Genomic DNA, 19,353 nt, shown 5'->3' on the forward strand with positions numbered 1-19,353 from the left:
ACACGTGCCTACAAACATCTCTTCCAAAACTGTATCACACTGTAACCACAAAGAAGTGCACTTTCAGAAGAAGTATTTTATATTTGCCTCAAATATTTTAATCCTATCTTTGTGAAAATGCGACAGAATTTGCTTTATAAAGTGATGGGCTTTTCCCCAGCTTTGACCCCCGGTTCTGGGGAGGTTGTCTGCTAAGCCAGATGTAAAACAAAATTCCTGAACCATTAAGTCTCCTGGAATATCAGATCTCAGTTAAAACTTGACATCACATGATTGCATATCGAAAAGAAGAATTCTTAGTAAATATTAATGTTTCTCTGGGATAAGTAGGCCCCATGCATTCACAATCCAAATAAATCTCTGCAAATGGCTATGGTATGTTTGGGCCTTCACTGATAATTTTAATAAAGCAAATGTTTTATTTCACTGTTATCCTTCTATCCATCTTGACTTTATTTTGGTGAGCATTTGCTTCAGGGAATAAATCCAAAAATGGATTTTCCCATCGAACATTATTTTGCCAAAACCAATCCGTTCTGTGTATAATTTTCAAAAACGTGACCAGCTGCGATCTTTGTTTAAGGAAGGAGGAAAAGCAGTTTAGGGAGGAGAACCTCACTGGTATCCTTTTCATCTACTTCTGATGAGAGGCCACTCGGGACAAGTTCCCCACTAGGAAGTGATGGAAAGAAACGGGAAAAGCAGAGGCAGAGCCCAGCATTAAACTTCAGTTTAGTCAGTGCCTTTACCCTGTCGTCCTTCCTAGCCTGCCCCTGCTTTTAAATTACAAGCTCCCCGTCGCTGGCCTGTGTTTGGAAGTTGACACAGCAACCCAAGGGACTGCTTAGCTAATGGAAGACATTGACGTATCTTATTGGACTGTCTCTCTGTCGTGGTTTTCCTTAGTAAGTACACTATAAGGAGTCGTAAAGATCACAACTCACTTTGTACCACGCTTAGCTTCCCTAAGCAGAATTAGCATGGTTGCTCCGAGGACTGAGTGATTTATCAAAGCTTAAATGGTGCTAGGCGGGTAGTAGTTACAGCAGTTACACAGAGCCACCAGAGAGGGTAGGGATTGTAAATTTGTATCATTCCTCTTCCCGTGCCACTCATTATAACGAGACAGACCACTTGGCAACACCGTGCCACAACAGGGTGAGTGTGAGCATTCTGTCATATAGAGTTGTACAGACTTGAGCCCACATTTAAATAAACCTAGTGTCTGGTGACCACTAAGGTATCTATAAATCCACTGGGTGTACGGTGAACAAGGACAAACCTGTTCCTTCCTCTTGCCTCGCACAGTTACTTTCTTCTGGTCCATCCAGGGAGGATCCTGGTTCAAAGTGTATGCTCCATAAACATTAGAACATTCAAGGAATTGGAGCCCTGCGCTTGTTATTTACACGCTACCCCCAATCAGGTTCCCGAAGGGAAGAAAGCCCAGGCCTGTGGAATTCTGGCAACTCTGTTATACAGTCACTGCAGCATGGAGTAGCGATTAGAGCGCAGGCCTGGGAGTCAAAAGGTCATGGGTTCTAATCCCAGATCCGCCACTTGTCTGCTGTGTGACTTTGGGCAAGTCACTTCACTTCTCTGTGACTCAGTCACCTCATCTGTAAAATAGGGATTGAGACTGTGAGTCCCATGTAGAACAGGGACTGTGTCCAACCTGATTTGCTTATATCCACTTCAGCGCTTACTACAGTGCCTGGCACACAGTAAGCACTTAAAAAATACCACAATTATTATTATTACTATTTCACAGAATTGACATATTGCCTGTCATTCCAACCAATCAATCGTATTTCTTGAGCGCTTACCATGTGTGGAGGAATGTACTAAGCCCTTGGGAGAGTATAATACAACAAAATTAGCAGACATTTTCCCTGCCCATAACAAGCTTACACTGGTTACAGATACACATCATCAAATTCGCAGGACAAGCAGTTGGAAAAACGTTGTATAGAGGCTGGGGCTGCCATTTTTTCAGTAGCATCTCTCTTTTAAGTTAACTGGCAAAAATCACCAAAACCAAAGAGATTATAAAATCAAGCTATTAGGCTAAAAGAATTACTTATCATAAGCATTTATAGTATATAAATCCATATAAAATCAATATCAGAACTGTAACATAAGGAAATTAAAAATAAGTAAGAATTCAGGGCCACGAGGAATTACTTCACTCGAATGATTATCACCCAGGAAGGGGGGAAAGCATTGTCCCACAACTTGATAGCCAGAAAAATCAGGTAAATCATTTTTACCCTTTAAGTTGGATTTTTTTTTCCCCCCGGAAAAAATATGGTTCCATGATGGATTACCGTCCTTTTTAACTACTATCAGTTCGACTGGTGCAGCCCTCCAGAGACGACTGGATACGGTGCCACAGTTTCTTGGAATTTCATCCAATCCAAGGAGATGGAACCCGAGAAGAGGGATTTTCTTTTTTAAATGGTATTTGTTGAGTATTATCATCATTATTAATAATTATAATATTGTATTTGTTAAGCACTAAATAATAATAATTATGCACTTAAGCAACTACTGTGTACCAAGCACTATTCTAAGCACTGGGGTAGATAAAAGTTAATCGGGTTGAACAAAGGCCCTGTCCCAAATGAGGCTCACAGCCTTAATCCCCATTTTACAGATGAAGTAACTGAGGCACAGAGAAGTGAAGTGACTTGCCCAAGGTCACACAGCAGACAAATGGTGGAGCTGGGATCAGAACCCAGGTCCTTCTGACTCCCAGGCCCATGCTCGACCCGTTAAGCCACGCTGCTTCCCTGTGCCAGACACTGTGCTACGCCCTGTAGTAGATACAAGCTAATCAAGTCTTCCCCCCAAAAGAGTGAGGCAGCAACCCGACACCCCTGGGACCCTCCTGCACCTCCTCTCTGTCCCCCTCTAGGACAACGACACCAATAGTACTTCCCATCCCGGGAGTTGCCCTCTCCCTCCTCTCTGACCCTCGAAGTGGGGGGAGAGGGTGCCATGGGAACAACCCCTCGCAGAGCCCGCAGTAGATTTTGATTTTTCAAAACATTCTTTCCCTGTCTTCGTGCCCCACCATGATTTCCCTGCTTCAGAAGGTTGGCAGAGATTTCAAACAGTCATATCCTGTCTGTCGGAACCAACCGGAGAATGTGGTTCTTGAAGTGCTGAAAATCAGCCCCTTCAACGGGATGGAATCCAAACAGATTTGGGTACCCAGTCGTGTCTGTAATCCAATCGGACGTAGTAAACCCAACGCGCATCAGTGTCGTGTACCCATCTCTGTGACATTCTTTTCGAGAACTGAGAAAACCGGAGATATTTTCCTTCTCACTTCTTAGCTAGTTCCTCACATTCTTAACCGGATTGCAAAATGTAGTTTACACATTTTCCCCAGGGCAGAGTAGCTTTAGTGGCTGTCTAGTCTTGCCGAATGCCAGTAAGAAAACGCTACAAGTGTGATGGATACCACTAAGCACCCAGTGAATGCAGGAGATTTAAACCACTTGTATTTTATAGTTTTTGTGCATCTTTGTTTCACTGTTTATGTACAGGCAGTCATTAAACAGGTTCTCAATAGAGCAAATATTTCCAATCAAGCAAGCAAGCATTAATTATGAATATTTAGTTGCATTAGGATCAGGCTGCCTTATTTAATTTGAAGGTGAGGAGTAATTTTTCATTTAGGGGAAATGGGTATTCCTTATGACTCCCATATTAAGAAGGAGAGAGTGGCAAGGTTCCACACACTTTTTTTTTTACTGATATTTGTTAAGGACTTGCTATGTGCCAACACCACACTAAGCGCTGGGGTATACATAAGCTTAGGTTGGACACAGTCCCTGTCCCATGTGGGGCTCACAGTCTCAATCCCCATTTTACAGATGAGGTAACATACAGAAAAGTTTAAGTGACTTGCCCAAGGTCATATAGCAGACAGGTGGTGGAGCTGGGATTAGAACTCAGATCCTTCTGACTTCCAGGCCAGAACTCTATCCACTAGGCCACATCTGAGTAAATGGACTAAAAGTGACCAAAAAAAAAACCGCAAATGTAATTCAATGCCATGTCTCTAATCCCAGCTCAGTGTATATGTTGGTTCCTGCTTGCTTTTGAAGCCTCTATTTCCTATTTTGTTTTCCTTAAATAAAATAAAAATGCTCACTTCCAAATGAAACTCTCCCCAAGAAGCTCTCTATCCTGTTCCAAATAGAATATACCAGTATATATAGACTTAAATTTCAGTATATAGAGCTTGCCGTAGAGCAACATCAGCAATAAATTATGTTTCCCGATATGTTTTCAGTGAGAAAGTCTTTGGCATCAATTCAAATTTCCAAATGCAAATCACGGGAGTAAAAAGCACTGAAGTCACCATTTTGACTCCAGATGACATAGGTTAACAACATTTATTGCATTTATTAACCCTCCTATGCTTTGAATTGGGAAGGGCTAGCTCACATAATTAAAATATATTGGAAATTCCTTATATAATGTGCCTAGGCTTGAGAATCAAGATAGTAGAAGACGATTTTATAACAGCAGAGCAATGGATGACTGATTGGGTTTATGAAGTACCCCAGAACAACAGATTTTCCAGTAAGAAAAAGAAATATTTATTGGTTTAAGGTCAATTTCTTTATACCTTAACTGCACATTTTCAATTCAGCAGCATGTCTCTGTCAAACCAGGGTATACTTTCTTTACGTAGTTATTAAAGATTCTTTTTCCTACAGCATAGAGCTAAGAGTTTCTTTTTCATAAAGCTAAAAATCAGCCAATGTGAAGTGTAATTTATTTTGTTTTATATTAAATGGATCATATAAATTTGATTTTCTAAGCAATGTATTATTGGTTACAATGTTGCCATTTTTGAAAAAAGGTATTACCATTACCCTCCCAGACTTTACTTTAAAAAAAAAAAGAAAGACAAACACCCTGCTTCTTCTAGATTATAGGGTTTAATGCCAGGATATAAAGTCTCTAGCTAAGCCCTCTTTTCTATATACAGGTTTTCCCATTAATTGGGCTAGATACACAGTCATAGTGCAGTATAAACTGTGCCAGCATTTCTGTTATAACCCTGGGTCCTAAAGGTTTGTAACTCAGCAATAAAACATGTTTTTCAAACTTGAAACTAGTATTTTAAGGTCTTAGTAAGTGAGGTAGCTGCTTTTTTCCCCCATTTCAGTCTATGAAGCACTTTTAAGTCATAAATATTATCCGTTTTACCTTAAGAGGTAAAAACCCTGTAATAATAATTGTGATAGTTAAGCACTTATTATGTACCAAGCCCTGTACTAAGCATTAGGGTATTTACAAAATAACTAGAATGGACACAGTCCTAGCCGCCTCACTGTCTAATTTTGTTTGATTCTTGCTAGACTTAACTTAGAAGATGGTAATAATTTCACATTTTCTGAAAGGTTCAGGTTAAAAACATTCTCAACAGGAAAATTGCAGGTTGCCAAGGATTTCCGGAACGCCCCTGGAGTCACTTTGTCACTAGAGGGCACGGCACTTATTTGGGCAGCTATTTGAGTCGAACGTTCAGTAGCTCAGCCCAGGCCCAGCAGCCATAACCTCAGTGTCATCGTTGACTCTTCATCGTCAATCAACTCTCACTTTCAGTCTACTGCTAAAACCTGCCCATTCTTCCTGCACCACATTCCCTGGATCGCCCCCTTCCTCTTCACTCAGGCTGCTAACACCCTGGTATGAGCTCTTCTCTTAGCACAGCTAGATTGCTGCACCAACCTCCTTTTTTTTTTTTATGGTATTTGCTAAGTACATACTTTGTGTCAGGCATGTACTAAGCGCTGGGGTAGATATAAGCTAACTCTGTTTGACACAGTTCCTGTTTGGATATTTTTAATGAATAGTTAATTCAGCTTCAAAAGAGGGTAACTCACAACAGGTAGTTGCTGCGCCCAATAAAATCTTGGCTGGGGAGTCACTGAGTACCCACAATGAGAAGCAGCATGGCTTCATGGATAGAGCACGGGCCTGGAAGTCAGAAGGACATGGATTCCAATCCCAGCTCTGCCACTTGTCTTCTGGGTGACCTTGGGCAAGTCACTTAATTTTTCTGTGGCTCAGTTACCTCATTTGGAAAATGGGGATTAAGACTCTGGGGCCCCAACATGAGGAGCTTGTATCTGCCCCAGCGCTTAGCCTGGCACATAGTAAGCGCTTAACAATAATGTTGGTGTTTGTTAAGTGCTTACTATGTGCAGAGCACTGTTCTAAGCGCTGGGGTAGACACAGGGGAATCAGGTTGTCCCACGTGGGGCTCACAGTCTTAATCCCCATTTTACAGACGAGGGAACTGAGGCACAGAGAAGTTAAGTGACTTGGCCACAGTCACACAGCTGACAAGTGGCAGAGCTGGGATTCGAACCCGTGACCTCTGACTCTAAAGCCCATGCTCTTTCCACTGAGACACACTGCTTGTCAAATACCATAAACCACAAAAGAACCAGTCCAAATACCAATCCGTAGAACATGTCCTTATAAATATTATCTGTCCTTATAAGTATTACCAAGAATATTCAAGAAAATTGAACCCAAGATTGACTCTCATCTAGATTACAATTACAGATAGCCCTTCACAATTTACCGCAACTGAATTTCCAGTTCTCCACTGTCCTAAGAATGAAAGTGATACTTAGAGAAAGACCCTAGTTTGGCATTATTTCCAGTGAGTTGGGATTTGCAGAACAGTTGAATTTAGATTCACATAGGAACATCTTGGAAATGCCTTCAGTCCTGTTTAAAAAAATGTTCCAAGTTCTCTTCATAATGTGACCATTCTCTTTCGTTATCTGAAGGCACTTAGTAAAGAACGGTAGCTGTCATTTGTAAATTATGGTACTATATAGGAAAGCAAGAGTCATCATAATTTCTGGGAACTGATCCAATCTTTTGAAGAAATGAAACACTGAAATTTCTTTTCCTCCTTGTTCTGGAGGTAACATTCAGTAGGGGCAGGTTGACGGGTTTATGTTAATTAAAAGTAACTTGCTACTGTAAGGTTCAATCGTACTCTCAATTCCTCTTCAATTCTATGTGTAACCTTTAGTTAAGACCATTTCACTAACCCTACTTGAACTCAGTTGCCCCTTATTGTACTCTCCCAAGCTCTTGGTAGAGTGCTCTGCACACAGAAAGCGCTCAGTAAATATGATTGATTTTTGATGAGCTGCAACTGTATATGCCAAAGCTGGAATGGAAATACGGTTGGCAAATGTGCCGCTCTCCCATTTAGCACTGTGGCCAGCTTTAGCTGGGTCACCGAACTTGCCTTTGCAAGTTCAGCACTGTGGGAGTAGGCTTTACTCTTTCAGGTTTCCCAAGGGTCAGCCGATTCCTGCTTCAGGGCCCTGAATAGAGACGACGCGTCTGAAATTTTGGCAAAGCCGGACTTCCTCCCATAGTTTGCTCACCTCATTGGATCTTTTGTTTCCAGACCCAGAAAATAAAAAGATTACTCTCTTCCTAACCACGTATTGTGCTTTCCTCTAGGCACAGAAATTGAAGTCCAATGCATCTGGGAACACGCATCTCTGTCTTTCTGAAGTAAGCACTTTAGACTATTTACAGTAATGCTTTCTTTTCTGCTGCCCTGGGAGAGGGGTATGTCTAGGTAGTCATATGCAGACCTCGTTCAGAGGTTAAAACAGCGATGCAAAACAGAACGAAATCTGGGAGAACGCCGAGAAGTTGCCTGGGAGTTAAGTGTCAGATTCAGTCGATACCTGGCAGTCATGATTAGAGCCAAATGACTCTGTAATGTAGAGAAATGTCAAGCATCCAAACTCCACGAAGAGGCTCGAGATGAGTGACCTCCGGCTAACCTGTGAACAAAAAGCTATCAGCGGAGAAAATCTATAAGGCCAAATTGGGCCAACCGCTGTATCGCATTCGCCTGGCCCAGACTTCCTGACTGCGGCCCACCTAGTCGTGCCTTGTTCCAGACTTCACCGTTGGGTCTGCACCCTCCTTCCTGCTCCCCCTGCCCACACTAAAAAAAAAAAAAATTCACTCATAAAATACTATATTGCTATATTATATTGGAATATTATATCAGCTTAATACATCAGCATATAATGTAGTGATATAGTACCTTCTCTTGAATATATATATGCACCAAATTCAAGTCTTATTTGGATGGGTGGAGATCACATATATATATATATACATATATATTCTGACAAATACGAAAGCGTAGTCTTTATGGTGTCTTCAGCTACTTAAGAGTCCCTGAGGTTGGAAGATCATGGAGGATCAGATGGTAAATCCAGAGCGAGTGGGATTCATGGCAGGTGAGATAAACAGTAGGGGAACTTCAGGGAATAGTTCAGAAAAGGGGTCTGATTCTTCTGAGAAAATGAAGTCCTCTAGACTGTCAGCTCATCGTGGGAAGGGAATGTTTCTGTTACATTGTTGTATTGTACTCTCCTACACACTTACCACAGTGCTCTGCACACAGTAAGTGCTCAAGAAATATGATTGATTGATTGATGTTTTGTGGGGGCAGCCTCAGTGGGGATCTAGATTTGGGGAGGAGGAGAGCCCAGATTGGGAATTATGGTCATGTAATCATTTTAGAGTCTAGTACAAAGAGAGGAAGGATTGAAAAAGCAGCTTCCCTTACTGCTGAAGAGATCTTTTTCACCTGATTGTTTTCAATTCTCCATGTGTCAGAATCACCTCGGAGTGAATGATGCAATTTTCACCTCATTCCCTTTGAACAGGCTTGTTATTGCCCATGTTAGCAGATGGGCTATTGTCACTTGCCTCCCACAGACCTGACACTGTCAGAATTCCACAGCCTAAAAGGCCTCTGGAAAATGCTCTAAGAAGGGCGGGCTCCTGCTCTGCTCAGGGGCTACGCATTTCTATAGTCCTGTTGTCTGCCTCTGTGTGCAAGTTGGGGAAAAATGCTGCTTTTTCTAAAGCACTGTTGGCGATGCACCTGGAACTGCACCAAATTCAAGCCATATCCCCTGAGCCTTCTTCACTGATGGCCAGCCAAATGGAATGGAATGGAAAAGAAGTCGGCTGAAGAATAACCTTATGTAATTCGCTACTTACTCCCCAGTGGTGGAGGGCTTGGAGAGGGAGTTGTGGGGTGCGCACTGCACTTCCAAAAGAAAATTTTGTGTTTGACAACAAAGAATCCAGAGGTGAGTGACGTGGACATAGGTAGAAGAGATGGGTGCTTTTCTCCGTATCTTTTAAAATAGCAATTGCTTGTAACCGATTCCACCTCCCACTGTCTTTTCTGCAGTGTGAAAAGGTAAGCCCCAAACTGAGTTAAATCTAAGGAAAGAAAATGAAAGTGCTCGATAAGATGCTGAAGAAAAATATTGTCTCTTGCAGCGTGATTTTGAGACCACCCGGCACATGTCGACAGATTCGTTCGCAGTGCCCTTGAGCTTCAATAAAAGCCTGCTGCTGGTTCTGGTGGCTACAGTCCTGTCCGTCCTTTGGTCCTCACCTTTGGCAGAAACATTGTAGCTGCATTCAAAAGGGACGTGCCGAAATACGAAACAACCAGTTCTCCGATTCCTGTCCTCTGTTGTTTATTTGTAAGGCCAGTTGTTTTAGGAGCTAAGTTGAAGCACCCTGCTGAAACGGTTTCGGACAACTGGAATATATTTTTTTTTTAATTAAAGAAAGCTTCTTGTGATATTTAGGGGCTTCTGTGAAATACCTGATGCAGTGCTACATTCCAAACCCAGAGGCTTTTGGGCGTGCAGTATTCTAAAGAGACTGTGAGTCAATTTGGCCATAAAGCAACCTAGTATTTTTTATTTTTCTAATTTTAATTCTGGCCTCTACTGCAAGGGAATAAGGTCATCTCCCCAAGATCTTATGATCTACTTTAATGTTTTTGATTTCCCGTTAAGTGAACGTCAGATTAATATGGGTGCCAGTTTTGTCACAGTGGACTTTCTGACAACATGCTCATTGGATAGATTGCTACTGATGTTAAACTTTCTCCACGTATCTGCATTCTCCGTACTGTTTATGTACTGTAAGTGGTTCTGCATCCTGAAGTGCAAAAACAGTGTCACATACAGATGTATTGTATGTCTTTCAGTTAAAAATCTCATAAAAAGTGTTTAAAAACTGCTAACAGTACATTTATCGTTTAAATACACTTATCTAAGCCTTACATGGGTGAAAATTCCTTAAACTAACAAGACTCAAACATAGTGGAAGCTTAATGCTAATAATCTTTACATTTATGAGATTATACGTAGAAACAAATTTTACTAAATGGTTTCAACTGATGGCTTTCTATACCTTCGATGTAATAATACGGTCGTCATTTTTTTACTGTTGGTTTAATACAAACCACATGGAATTTATTTTCCACTAATAAAAAAACGTTACCTTGCCTATATTAACACTACAAATGTAAACTCTTTGAAAGCAAAGTTACATTATGCTTTAGCAGAAAACCCTCCATCACATCATTGAAGACAGACAAGAGGACAAAAGAAATGCGGAGGTTAGATCACTTACTATTTCTTAAAATGCTAGAACTCACTATTAGACGGAGATCAGTCCGGTTTTAAAGTGATGCAACATTACAAATGGCTGCACTGCCATTTTTCCTCATTCAATCCCTTAGGTTTTCACTCATTGACAAAGATGGGCTTTGCTGAGTGGTGATGATTTCCTACAGGTGATTTTTATGCCTACCCCTAATGGCTTGGTTACTGTTCTATAGAGATCACTTATTCTGAGTGATCAACAGTAATATGTTTTTGTTGCATTGCATTCATTTTCCAACACTGAGAAAAGCTGATTCAAAGTAAATGCTTCATCACAGTGGTGTACAGTGAAGCTAATTCATTCAAGCTAGCTTGAAACATCAGAACTGCACAGATGAGTATCTAGATTAAGAAAACGTTAACTAGGGATCCTCAAGTTATAAACGTCAATGTCATTTAAGAGTGGGGGAGGGGGGGAGCATGAATCTTATTAACAAATAAGTCCATCTATTCACCTACTCATTTTTATCATTTTAGTTCTTCTCAAGCTATTAAAACCAGTGCAGGGAATGGCTAACATTTCTTTTTGAGGTCTAGGTGTGCGATGTAAAGGATACTCTGACATAATGCTGGGATCCTGGGTTCCTCTATAAAATACCATCCCACCTTCCAAGGCTAAGAAGTTCCTAAGTGCTTCCAAATTTGGCTGAGGGACTTTGGAGAAGAAATCTATAGGCTATCATTTCTGACATAGTCTCTTGTGCATGCTGCTTCTTTCCTAGTAAGAAGTAATCAAATTATTGGGAAACCGCAGCAAGGTTAAAAAAAAAAACTGTTAGAACCGAGTTAAAGTCTAAATCTTTTATCCCCAATGGAGAAGACTATCTTATATTACAGTACTAAAAATGCATATACCTTCAAATTGAAATTGATGTTGCCTTTGAATCAAAATCACAAATATAGAGCCTTCTTTGATCACTGAAAGTATCTTAAAGATGCCATGTAGCACCATAAAGTGTAAAATATATTTGGAATGTTAAAACCCCCATTAGTATCTATTGCCTTGAACATATTTTGTTTAAATTATAGAAACACTCTGAATCATCATTAAGCTAATTACATCTGTCTGATAGTGTGATCCACAATAAAAGCTATTGATTAATTCTGCTGTAAAAAAAACAACTCCATTAACTTCAGATGACCAGAAAGGAAATGATTGTTATCAGATCTAATGAGGAGAGCCTTGAGTAATAAACTCATGGTTGTGAAACAGACAAATTATATTTTGAAAAGCCAAGTCTACATCTTCAACAAGAAATGTTACTTTTTTCAGCAAAAAAATAGAGTGATCGATTGCATCCTTAATTTTTTTAATTAATTGCTGAAAGGTACAGGGGGGAAATTCCCTCAGTATCTGACACTTAATTGAGATTCCTGCAGATTTCAGCCAGGTAAATTCTCCTGGATTCTTTATGGCCCAAAGAGGCAAGGATCCTGTCAGTTTATCATTGAGATATTGTCAACACAGTCATCTTCAAGTGACTGGAGGAACCAATTGACCTGGTAATTTTTGTCCTATCTGATCGGTTGTATTGAGTGCACTGAAAACAAGTACGAGGGAAGCTCAAGCCGGGACTTCTAGGTTTTGGTCTCTGAGTTTCGTCAGCTGCTATCTTGGGTAGCCAGTGGCATTCTAGGCCATATACTGTTGATGGCAAAGGTGACCCCCGAGATTTCTATGGCTTGGCCGATTTTACATAATTGTCAAATTTAGATGAACCCAGAATGGAGAAAGTCAAGCTGCCCTATTTACTTAAAAGAACAAAATCGGCCATTGGGTTAATATGATTAGAAGCACATGTCAATTTGATGTTGAGTCTATTTGACCAATGTATGTTTGAGTGTCTCTTTGATATAGCACAGAATGACAATGAGCAAGTGCACAATTTATAGAGGGATGCAAAGTGCTGACCATAGACCTATTTTAACATGTCTCTTTTTTCCAAGCTGCTAATGTAAGAAGTATAGGTTACGAGTCGCAGAGGTTATTTTTGGTTAAGAGTAACAAACTGTGTGGCGATACAGATGGTTATTTAACTGTGTGGTTTCTATTGAAAAATCAAAAGAGCTTTCTTTTGACGTGAACACAGTATTATTAGATGCCAGATCCGGAAGTTCATAAATAACAGCGCCTGCCTCATTTGAGAACTGTCACCTTTCATTTGGTCTATACTGAGCGCTGTTCCTCTCTTAAATAGTCAGAAAGGGTGGGCAGTCTACAAAATACCATGATTTGCACATGCCTCTTCGTACTCTAAATCAGACCACCCCAAACACCCCATCTGTTCGCCTGAGAATGTGGGAGCACAGAAGCACTTTGAGTCAGTGTACATTCTTCAAAGAGCTGCAGGAAAAGTGGGAGTTCGTTTAATTAGCAAGTTCTTTTCTTAGAATTCAGCCCCCAAAATGTATTTTTTCTGAAGGAACTGATGGCCCAGGCAGAACAGAGTTTTCTGAAAAGAAGTTCTCAGGCCTGAGCCAGTTACTTGAACCGATAAGCCATGGGACAAAAGAGAGCTGTGTGGATGACAACCTCACAGCTTACAGTGGGCTCTTTGAAGCTAAAGGCCGCACAGGTAAATTGGCTAAAGAGACAAACTCGCCGCTGTGAGTTGAGTACAGCCGGCACTCTGCAAGAGAGCTAATTTTCCGGGTCGGAGTGAGAAAACTACTTCATGGGTGCAAGAAGTCAGACGATACTGAAGGGAGAAACAGCAGACAGGAGGCAACCATAGCTGTGTCAGATGCATCCAGCTAAAAAGAACCAGATGATCTCTTTCAAGACAGGAAGAGAGAGTTGGTGATGCGACAACACTCCACTGTGCGATGTCAGTGAGGCCGTTGCTTTTCATTATTGATAAGATTGAGGCAGTTTCCTTCCAATCAAAAAACAGAGGCACGGTGTGTTCTTGGAAGTAGAAGTTTTTTTAGGAAGCGGTTTGAGCTCATATGGAGGAAACAGGGTAAGTGGCTTCTCGTGCCTATCTATCAAAAGAAACTATTTTGATCTTATTAATTTAAAAGTTTAATTGTACCTAAACCCTTAGTTTAGGCTAGCCCAGCCACTCCACTCTGGTTTTGTGTCTTTTGAAAGCTAAACAACATTCACTTCCCTGTTTAAGCAATTCAATAAAGCCGAGGGAAAGATGATCAATCAGTGGTATTTAATGAGCACTTACCGTGTGCAGAGCACTGTAATAAGCACTTGGGAGAGTACAGTACGACAGAGTTGGTAGACGTGTTCCCTGCCCACAACGAGTAGCCCAGGAAGGGGAAAGACTAGCCTGACCAAGAACAGCTTAGGGGCACTTGGAAGTCACAAATGATCAGTAGCACCTCTTGTCCCTGTCTACTTGAAGCGGATGAGGTTACAGTGGGATACAAGGAAGTTCACCATGACTATTAGGGAGGAAATCACCTGGAAAGCAAAGGATAGTTGTAGTTTTATCCCTGGAGACGTGGGAAAGAATGAACACTTCTCTCCATCCCCACTGGTTAGGTGTTCCCCCACGTGGAGGCAGAGACCAGCACCAGATGATCTCTCGAGTTCCTTTCCAGCTTAGTGATTCTCTGATTCCATCTCAAATCTACTGAACAAGATTCTTCATGATAAATGATCTCTAAAATGCCTTCCCGCAGTAGGGGTTCTAACTGCCCTAGTTAGCCAGTGTCCGGAGATGCGCTTGGTCCTTAGGTTGTCATGGGAGTCTTTGGAACTACTTCATGGAAACAAATCATCTCAGCAACTGGCCTCGTGAGGCCAACCATCACTCAGAACACTTCTAATCATGGCATTCATTAGCACTAAATCAGTGGTAACAACAAGGCCGTCAGATCAGAGATATTCTCTGATCTCTGTGCATAATCTAAGAGGGAGGGAGAGCAGGTATTTGATCTTCACTCTTAGAGATGGGGGAACAGAGACACGGAGCTTAAGTGACTTGCCCAATGCAAGCAACAGACCAGTAGCAGAGCTAGGATTAGAATCCCAGGGACATGATCTTTCCAAAAGCCACGTTACCCCTTGAAAAACTCACCCACCAACTTGTTTTCTCCTCTTTGCACACATCATTGCCATCTCCTGCCCATCATTACTTGTTTCCTTTCCTGACTTTTCTTCCCCTCACTTTCCTGAATTTACTCTTGAACCCCGAGTCGCTTCCCACATTTAAAACTGGATTCCAGAATCAACCACTGGTCGGTGTTTAACCGTCCCCGAATTGGTCGTCGCCACGTGGCTGGATGGACTCCTCCTGCCCCTCCCCCTTGGCCACTGCTTCCGGCCCACAGCGTCCCCAACGCCATGTCACTTCAGGCTTTTCTTTTTATTCCTTCTGCCTCTCGTTACATCTTTCTCCTGGGAGTCGGCCCCACTCCTTGGGACCTGCTGGGCAAAGGAGGTGTTCTCAGGAGGGCCAAAGGACGATATCAGGCAGGCCTCTTCGTCGTAGGGACTGAAGGGAAAAGAGCCAAGATTGGCCACATTCATCTCAATAGACGAAGGAGAAAACCAAAAACCGCAACGTGTTGCCCTGCAGCCAAATCCTCCGTCCCCGAAGGGCCCCGTGCTCATCTGACCGGCGCAGCTGTGACTGCTGCAGGTGCCAGGACCAGTGCCTTGTCACACTGCCATGTAGAACCTACTTTTGCCCAGATGCATCTGCCAAATGTTAGGCTCAGTATCAATGGGGATCGGCTCCAGTTTTTCTGCTCTTAATCCTGCCGCTACAATTCCTTATCCTCCACTGATTTCTGTTGCCTGGGATAGGAGCCGGCTCTTTTCCTCACCTGTGACACCGGCAAAATGAAATGGCTTTGCATATCCACAGCCCTGCGCTCATGCTTGGTGTCCAATCTCCACCTCCTAGAAAAGTGTGGGGGGCAGGAGGGAGGGGATTTTGAGGCCCCAGCAGGGTGGCCTTAGCAGGCTTGCAAGCCGGATAATTTAAATCATGATTGAATCTTTTCACCCTGAGCTCTAGGTTTAAGGGGTGAGTTATCGGAGGGGATTGGCATTTAAGTTGGTATTCTCTATTTTGTCCTCTTGGTTTGCCCCTGAATTGTTGTAAACAGTAACTTGCACATGGAGATAAAAATAACACGGCAGAGTTGCTCACCCACTCGAATCCAGCAGTATCCAAATGGGAGGCCCAGGGCCCCAGACTTGTAGGGGCTGCCAGTCAGCCTGCATCAGAGTAAGATCCTCGAGGGCAAGGATGATGCCTTCTTACTCAAATGCGCTCTCCCAAGCGCTCAGTGCAGTGCTCTGCACACAGTAAATGTCAGGAAGGAATGAAGAAAGAAGCGAGTCCTCTCAGAGTCAGAGATTAGCTGTTGGGTACCTGCTTCCAAACCCATCACTCTGTTGGCTTTACTGTAAATTGCCCCAAGGGAAATTAAAGTGGTGATAGGGAACTCCCTCAGTCCTCACCCGCATCATTCTTTCACTTGACAACCTAAAGCGGACAGTCCCAACCGTGAATGAGCTCCCCTCGACCCAAACTGGAACCCCCTGGGAGCCCCAGGAGATGACTTTTGAACATGCTATTACACCCAGTCTGAGGACATTCAGTAATCTTAGAGCTCTGGGATGGCTGACTTGCTTGCTACCTTTTGCCAGACATTAGATTCCCTTCTTAAATGAAAAATGATGAGAAAAAGATTTCCAGAGATTCATCTTCTGACAAACTAGCCCATCCCAGCTGGCAAGCTCCCAGTCCCACACCTGATAGGCACAGAACAAACAAAACTGAGCTGATGTTTGTGCCTCTAGCTCACTCTTTGCTGGCCTTCAAGAAGAAAAACTACTAAAAAAAAATCTACTGTGCTTAGCCTTCAGGAAACTCAAGCTCTTTCAAGCAAATCCAGTGGAGTTAGATGCTGAAACCATAAGGTAAAGTTTAGGATATGATCTTTGTCAGATCAGGATATTTTTATTTATTTTTACCTCAAGGTAGGTCAGGAGAGTTAGAGTGAACTGAAGCAGAAAGTCTAGAGTCCTAAAATAATGTATCCAAGTGCTACTTAGGTGAAGAATCCTAAAGATGATAAAGTATTGAGAAATTGGTCCACTCTCTTAGAAAACAAGAGCAGGTGGGGAAATAGTTTCTTAGGTGTTACTGAAAATTTAGCCAAAGCCAAAATATTAAGGCTTTTCTTTCCATCAACCTGTGAGACCATTGAATTCCTGTCGGAGTGTTGGAATGTAAGATGTATCCTAACAAAGCTCACGAGATTAAAACTCCATATGCCATTACCCAGTCAGAAGAATGATCACAGACTGCAGCTAGTGTACAATCCTGTGCTATCTCCCTGTTTGCAGAGGGTGGTCTGATCTGGGATCCAGTTTTCATTTTTCAGCATTTTCAGAAACCCTGTCTGATGGAAAGAGACAAGGAGAAATATGGCACCAAATTACAAATTATCTTGCCTTATTAAGCTGTGAGCTTCTTGCTGTAATCAGGCATTTTCTGGTGAAGACAGTGGAGCTGACTCTTTTGGGAAGGTTGTAGGAATGATTTTAGAGAGCTCTATTATAGATAATTCTAGGTTTCGTGATTGTCTATCTTTCTTTCCCCCATAATGGACTTGGTTCTAGGATTTGCTTAATGGGGTCTACCCAGCACAGTATGCACCATCGTTTTAGGTTGAAATGATTATTATCTTTGTCGTGCTAAGTAGCAGGGGGAATGGCATTGTTTTGTTTGTGCCTGATGCGCTTGCCCACGTTGGGGTTAGTTCTGCTCAGTGGAAGTGGAAAAGAAATATGTTCGAGGAAGAATTGGATGGGAAGTCACAACTTCCGCTATGTCCTCGTGGAGCTAGGGAAGTCTTAGAATTTCAGGGTCTAGTGGGTAGGCGGCCCTAGATAGAACTGACGCTTTTGCTTTTGACTGTGAACCGAACTTCCTGAGAGGAGCTTCCTCCGTCGCTTGCTTTCTGATTTCTGTTCTACCCCACTCACCTACCTCTGCTTCTGCCGTTAGAGGAATTCATCATGCAGCTATCTTGTTGTAGTGTGTCTATTCTATCCCCACTCTAGAATTAAGTCCAGTTCCTGGGGGTTGTTATGTACAGAATCCATCAGAGCCACTTGCCAACACAAGAAAGGACTAAAGACTTTGCTGTTTGAACTGTCTGGACTTTGGAAGTGAATTTGTGATGTTTGGATTTTCTGATAGCATAATGCTCATGCACCACACATTGTATATATCCCCTCCTCCCCATCCCAAAGTACCCTAATAAACATTGTTTTCTTTTTTAAAAAGCTTGTCATGGTGGTTTTTTTCCCCCCACTTCAATGACCATATCGTTTTTGCTGTCAAAAATAAAAACCCCTCCTCTAGCCTAAAATAAAATGCCTTGTTTACGGGGATTGGGGTTTACAGCTGAGGGAAAAAGGAAAGAAAGCAGCACATAGACACCTAGATGGGCATCCTCCCCTCAGCCAAAATTAGTTCTCAAGCAGTCTCGAAGGAAGCCTCTGAAAAAAGTGGTTCAAGCTGTCCACTCTTTAGCATTTACAAAGGGGAATGAGTTTTAGACACAGAACACTTTGAGATGTCTTGTATCTAGAAGGTTCCAAGTTATAAGACTAAGACAAGTTCTCTTTCAGATTGAGGGGTGGAGAGGAATTCATGGTACCACTAGACTTTCCTCAAACATAGAACTTTAATGAACAGGGACTGAAGAGTAAAAACAGCTCTGAATGCTTATTCACCAAAACACATCTAGGGTATGATTCATAAGCAAGGTCTAAAAAATACACCAAATTCCGAGTGCATGTGTACTCATGAATAAGTACCTGGAATGGATATCCTGCAAGGCTATCACAATATGTCTCAGCAGTCAGGAAGTGTGAAAACAAGAGTTCCCTCTCCCAAATTTAAAGATCTTGTCCATCTTGCTTGCTGGGGGTATCATTTCCAGAGGATTCTAGGAAATGTAGCTCTCAGGCAGACTTGGCAATAATGCAATTCCAATTCCTTTAGTGCCTTGCCTTCAATTCCACCTAAAAGCTTCAACATTCTCACAACCAATATCAGCCAAAAATGAGAAAACTCCCCATGCTGTCGGACTGGGGTCCAAACCTTGGCTATTCTTAAAACTCTCCCTTCAAATACAAAGTACCAAACTGGTGTCCTGTTGGTTCTAAAGTATCACCACGGTTTTTTCATTCGTAGCCATATTGAGTGCCTTTCAAATCACTTCAGAAGCTTGCTTCAGTTTGCACAGTTTCAGTGCTGTTCAGTGGCCCCCAAGACTCCAAACAATAAGAAAACAAGACCTAAAAGATGCCTGCATCCCTCCATAACCTGAGTTTTGAATGACTTCCATCAGAAACCATGGAAACTTGAGGTAGCAGCGATGGCCTGGACGTGAGGGAATGGTGGACGAGGTATAATTGGGACTTTAGCTTGGTATAAACTGAGGGTTAGTGAGAGAAGAGCAGCCCAGGATACATAGGAAAGACACAGCTGATGGAAAACCTTAATCCGATGATGAGTCGGATGCAGAAAGAGCAGGGAACGTATCTGCCAATTCTGTTATATTGTACTCTCCCAAGCGCTTAGTACAGTGCTCTGCACATAGTAAGCATTCAAAAATAAAATTGATTGAAAGAAATGGGCAACTGTTGTAGGTTTTTGAGGAGGGGAATGATGTGCTTTAAATGGTTATTTTAGGAAGGTGATATGGGTATCAGAGAGTAGGATATATTGAAAGGTATGGAGGTAGGGAGGTCAGTAAGGAGCCAGATGGGATAATCCAGAGGGGAGGTATGGGA

The 19,353-nt window shown here is 42.1% G+C and overlaps 1 protein-coding gene across 2 annotated transcripts in view; it reads left to right on the forward strand.

Annotated features, from left to right (window-relative positions):
- The window catches only part of GFRA1 (GDNF family receptor alpha 1), a 203,779-nt gene extending 185,944 nt beyond the window's left edge, over positions 1–17,835 (forward strand). For both annotated transcript variants that reach the window (XM_029080570.1, XM_029080571.1), the window contains 2 exons: positions 7,525–7,578; positions 9,385–17,835. In XM_029080570.1, coding sequence (XP_028936403.1) covers positions 7,525–7,578; positions 9,385–9,522 — 192 coding nt within the window. In that variant the 3' untranslated portion in view covers positions 9,523–17,835. The remainder of the gene's footprint in view (positions 1–7,524; positions 7,579–9,384) is intronic.
- Positions 17,836–19,353: the final 1,518 nt, after the last annotated feature.

This window comes from Ornithorhynchus anatinus, chromosome 16, assembly GCF_004115215.2.
Source record: "Ornithorhynchus anatinus isolate Pmale09 chromosome 16, mOrnAna1.pri.v4, whole genome shotgun sequence".
Classification (NCBI taxonomy): domain Eukaryota; kingdom Metazoa; phylum Chordata; class Mammalia; order Monotremata; family Ornithorhynchidae; genus Ornithorhynchus; species Ornithorhynchus anatinus.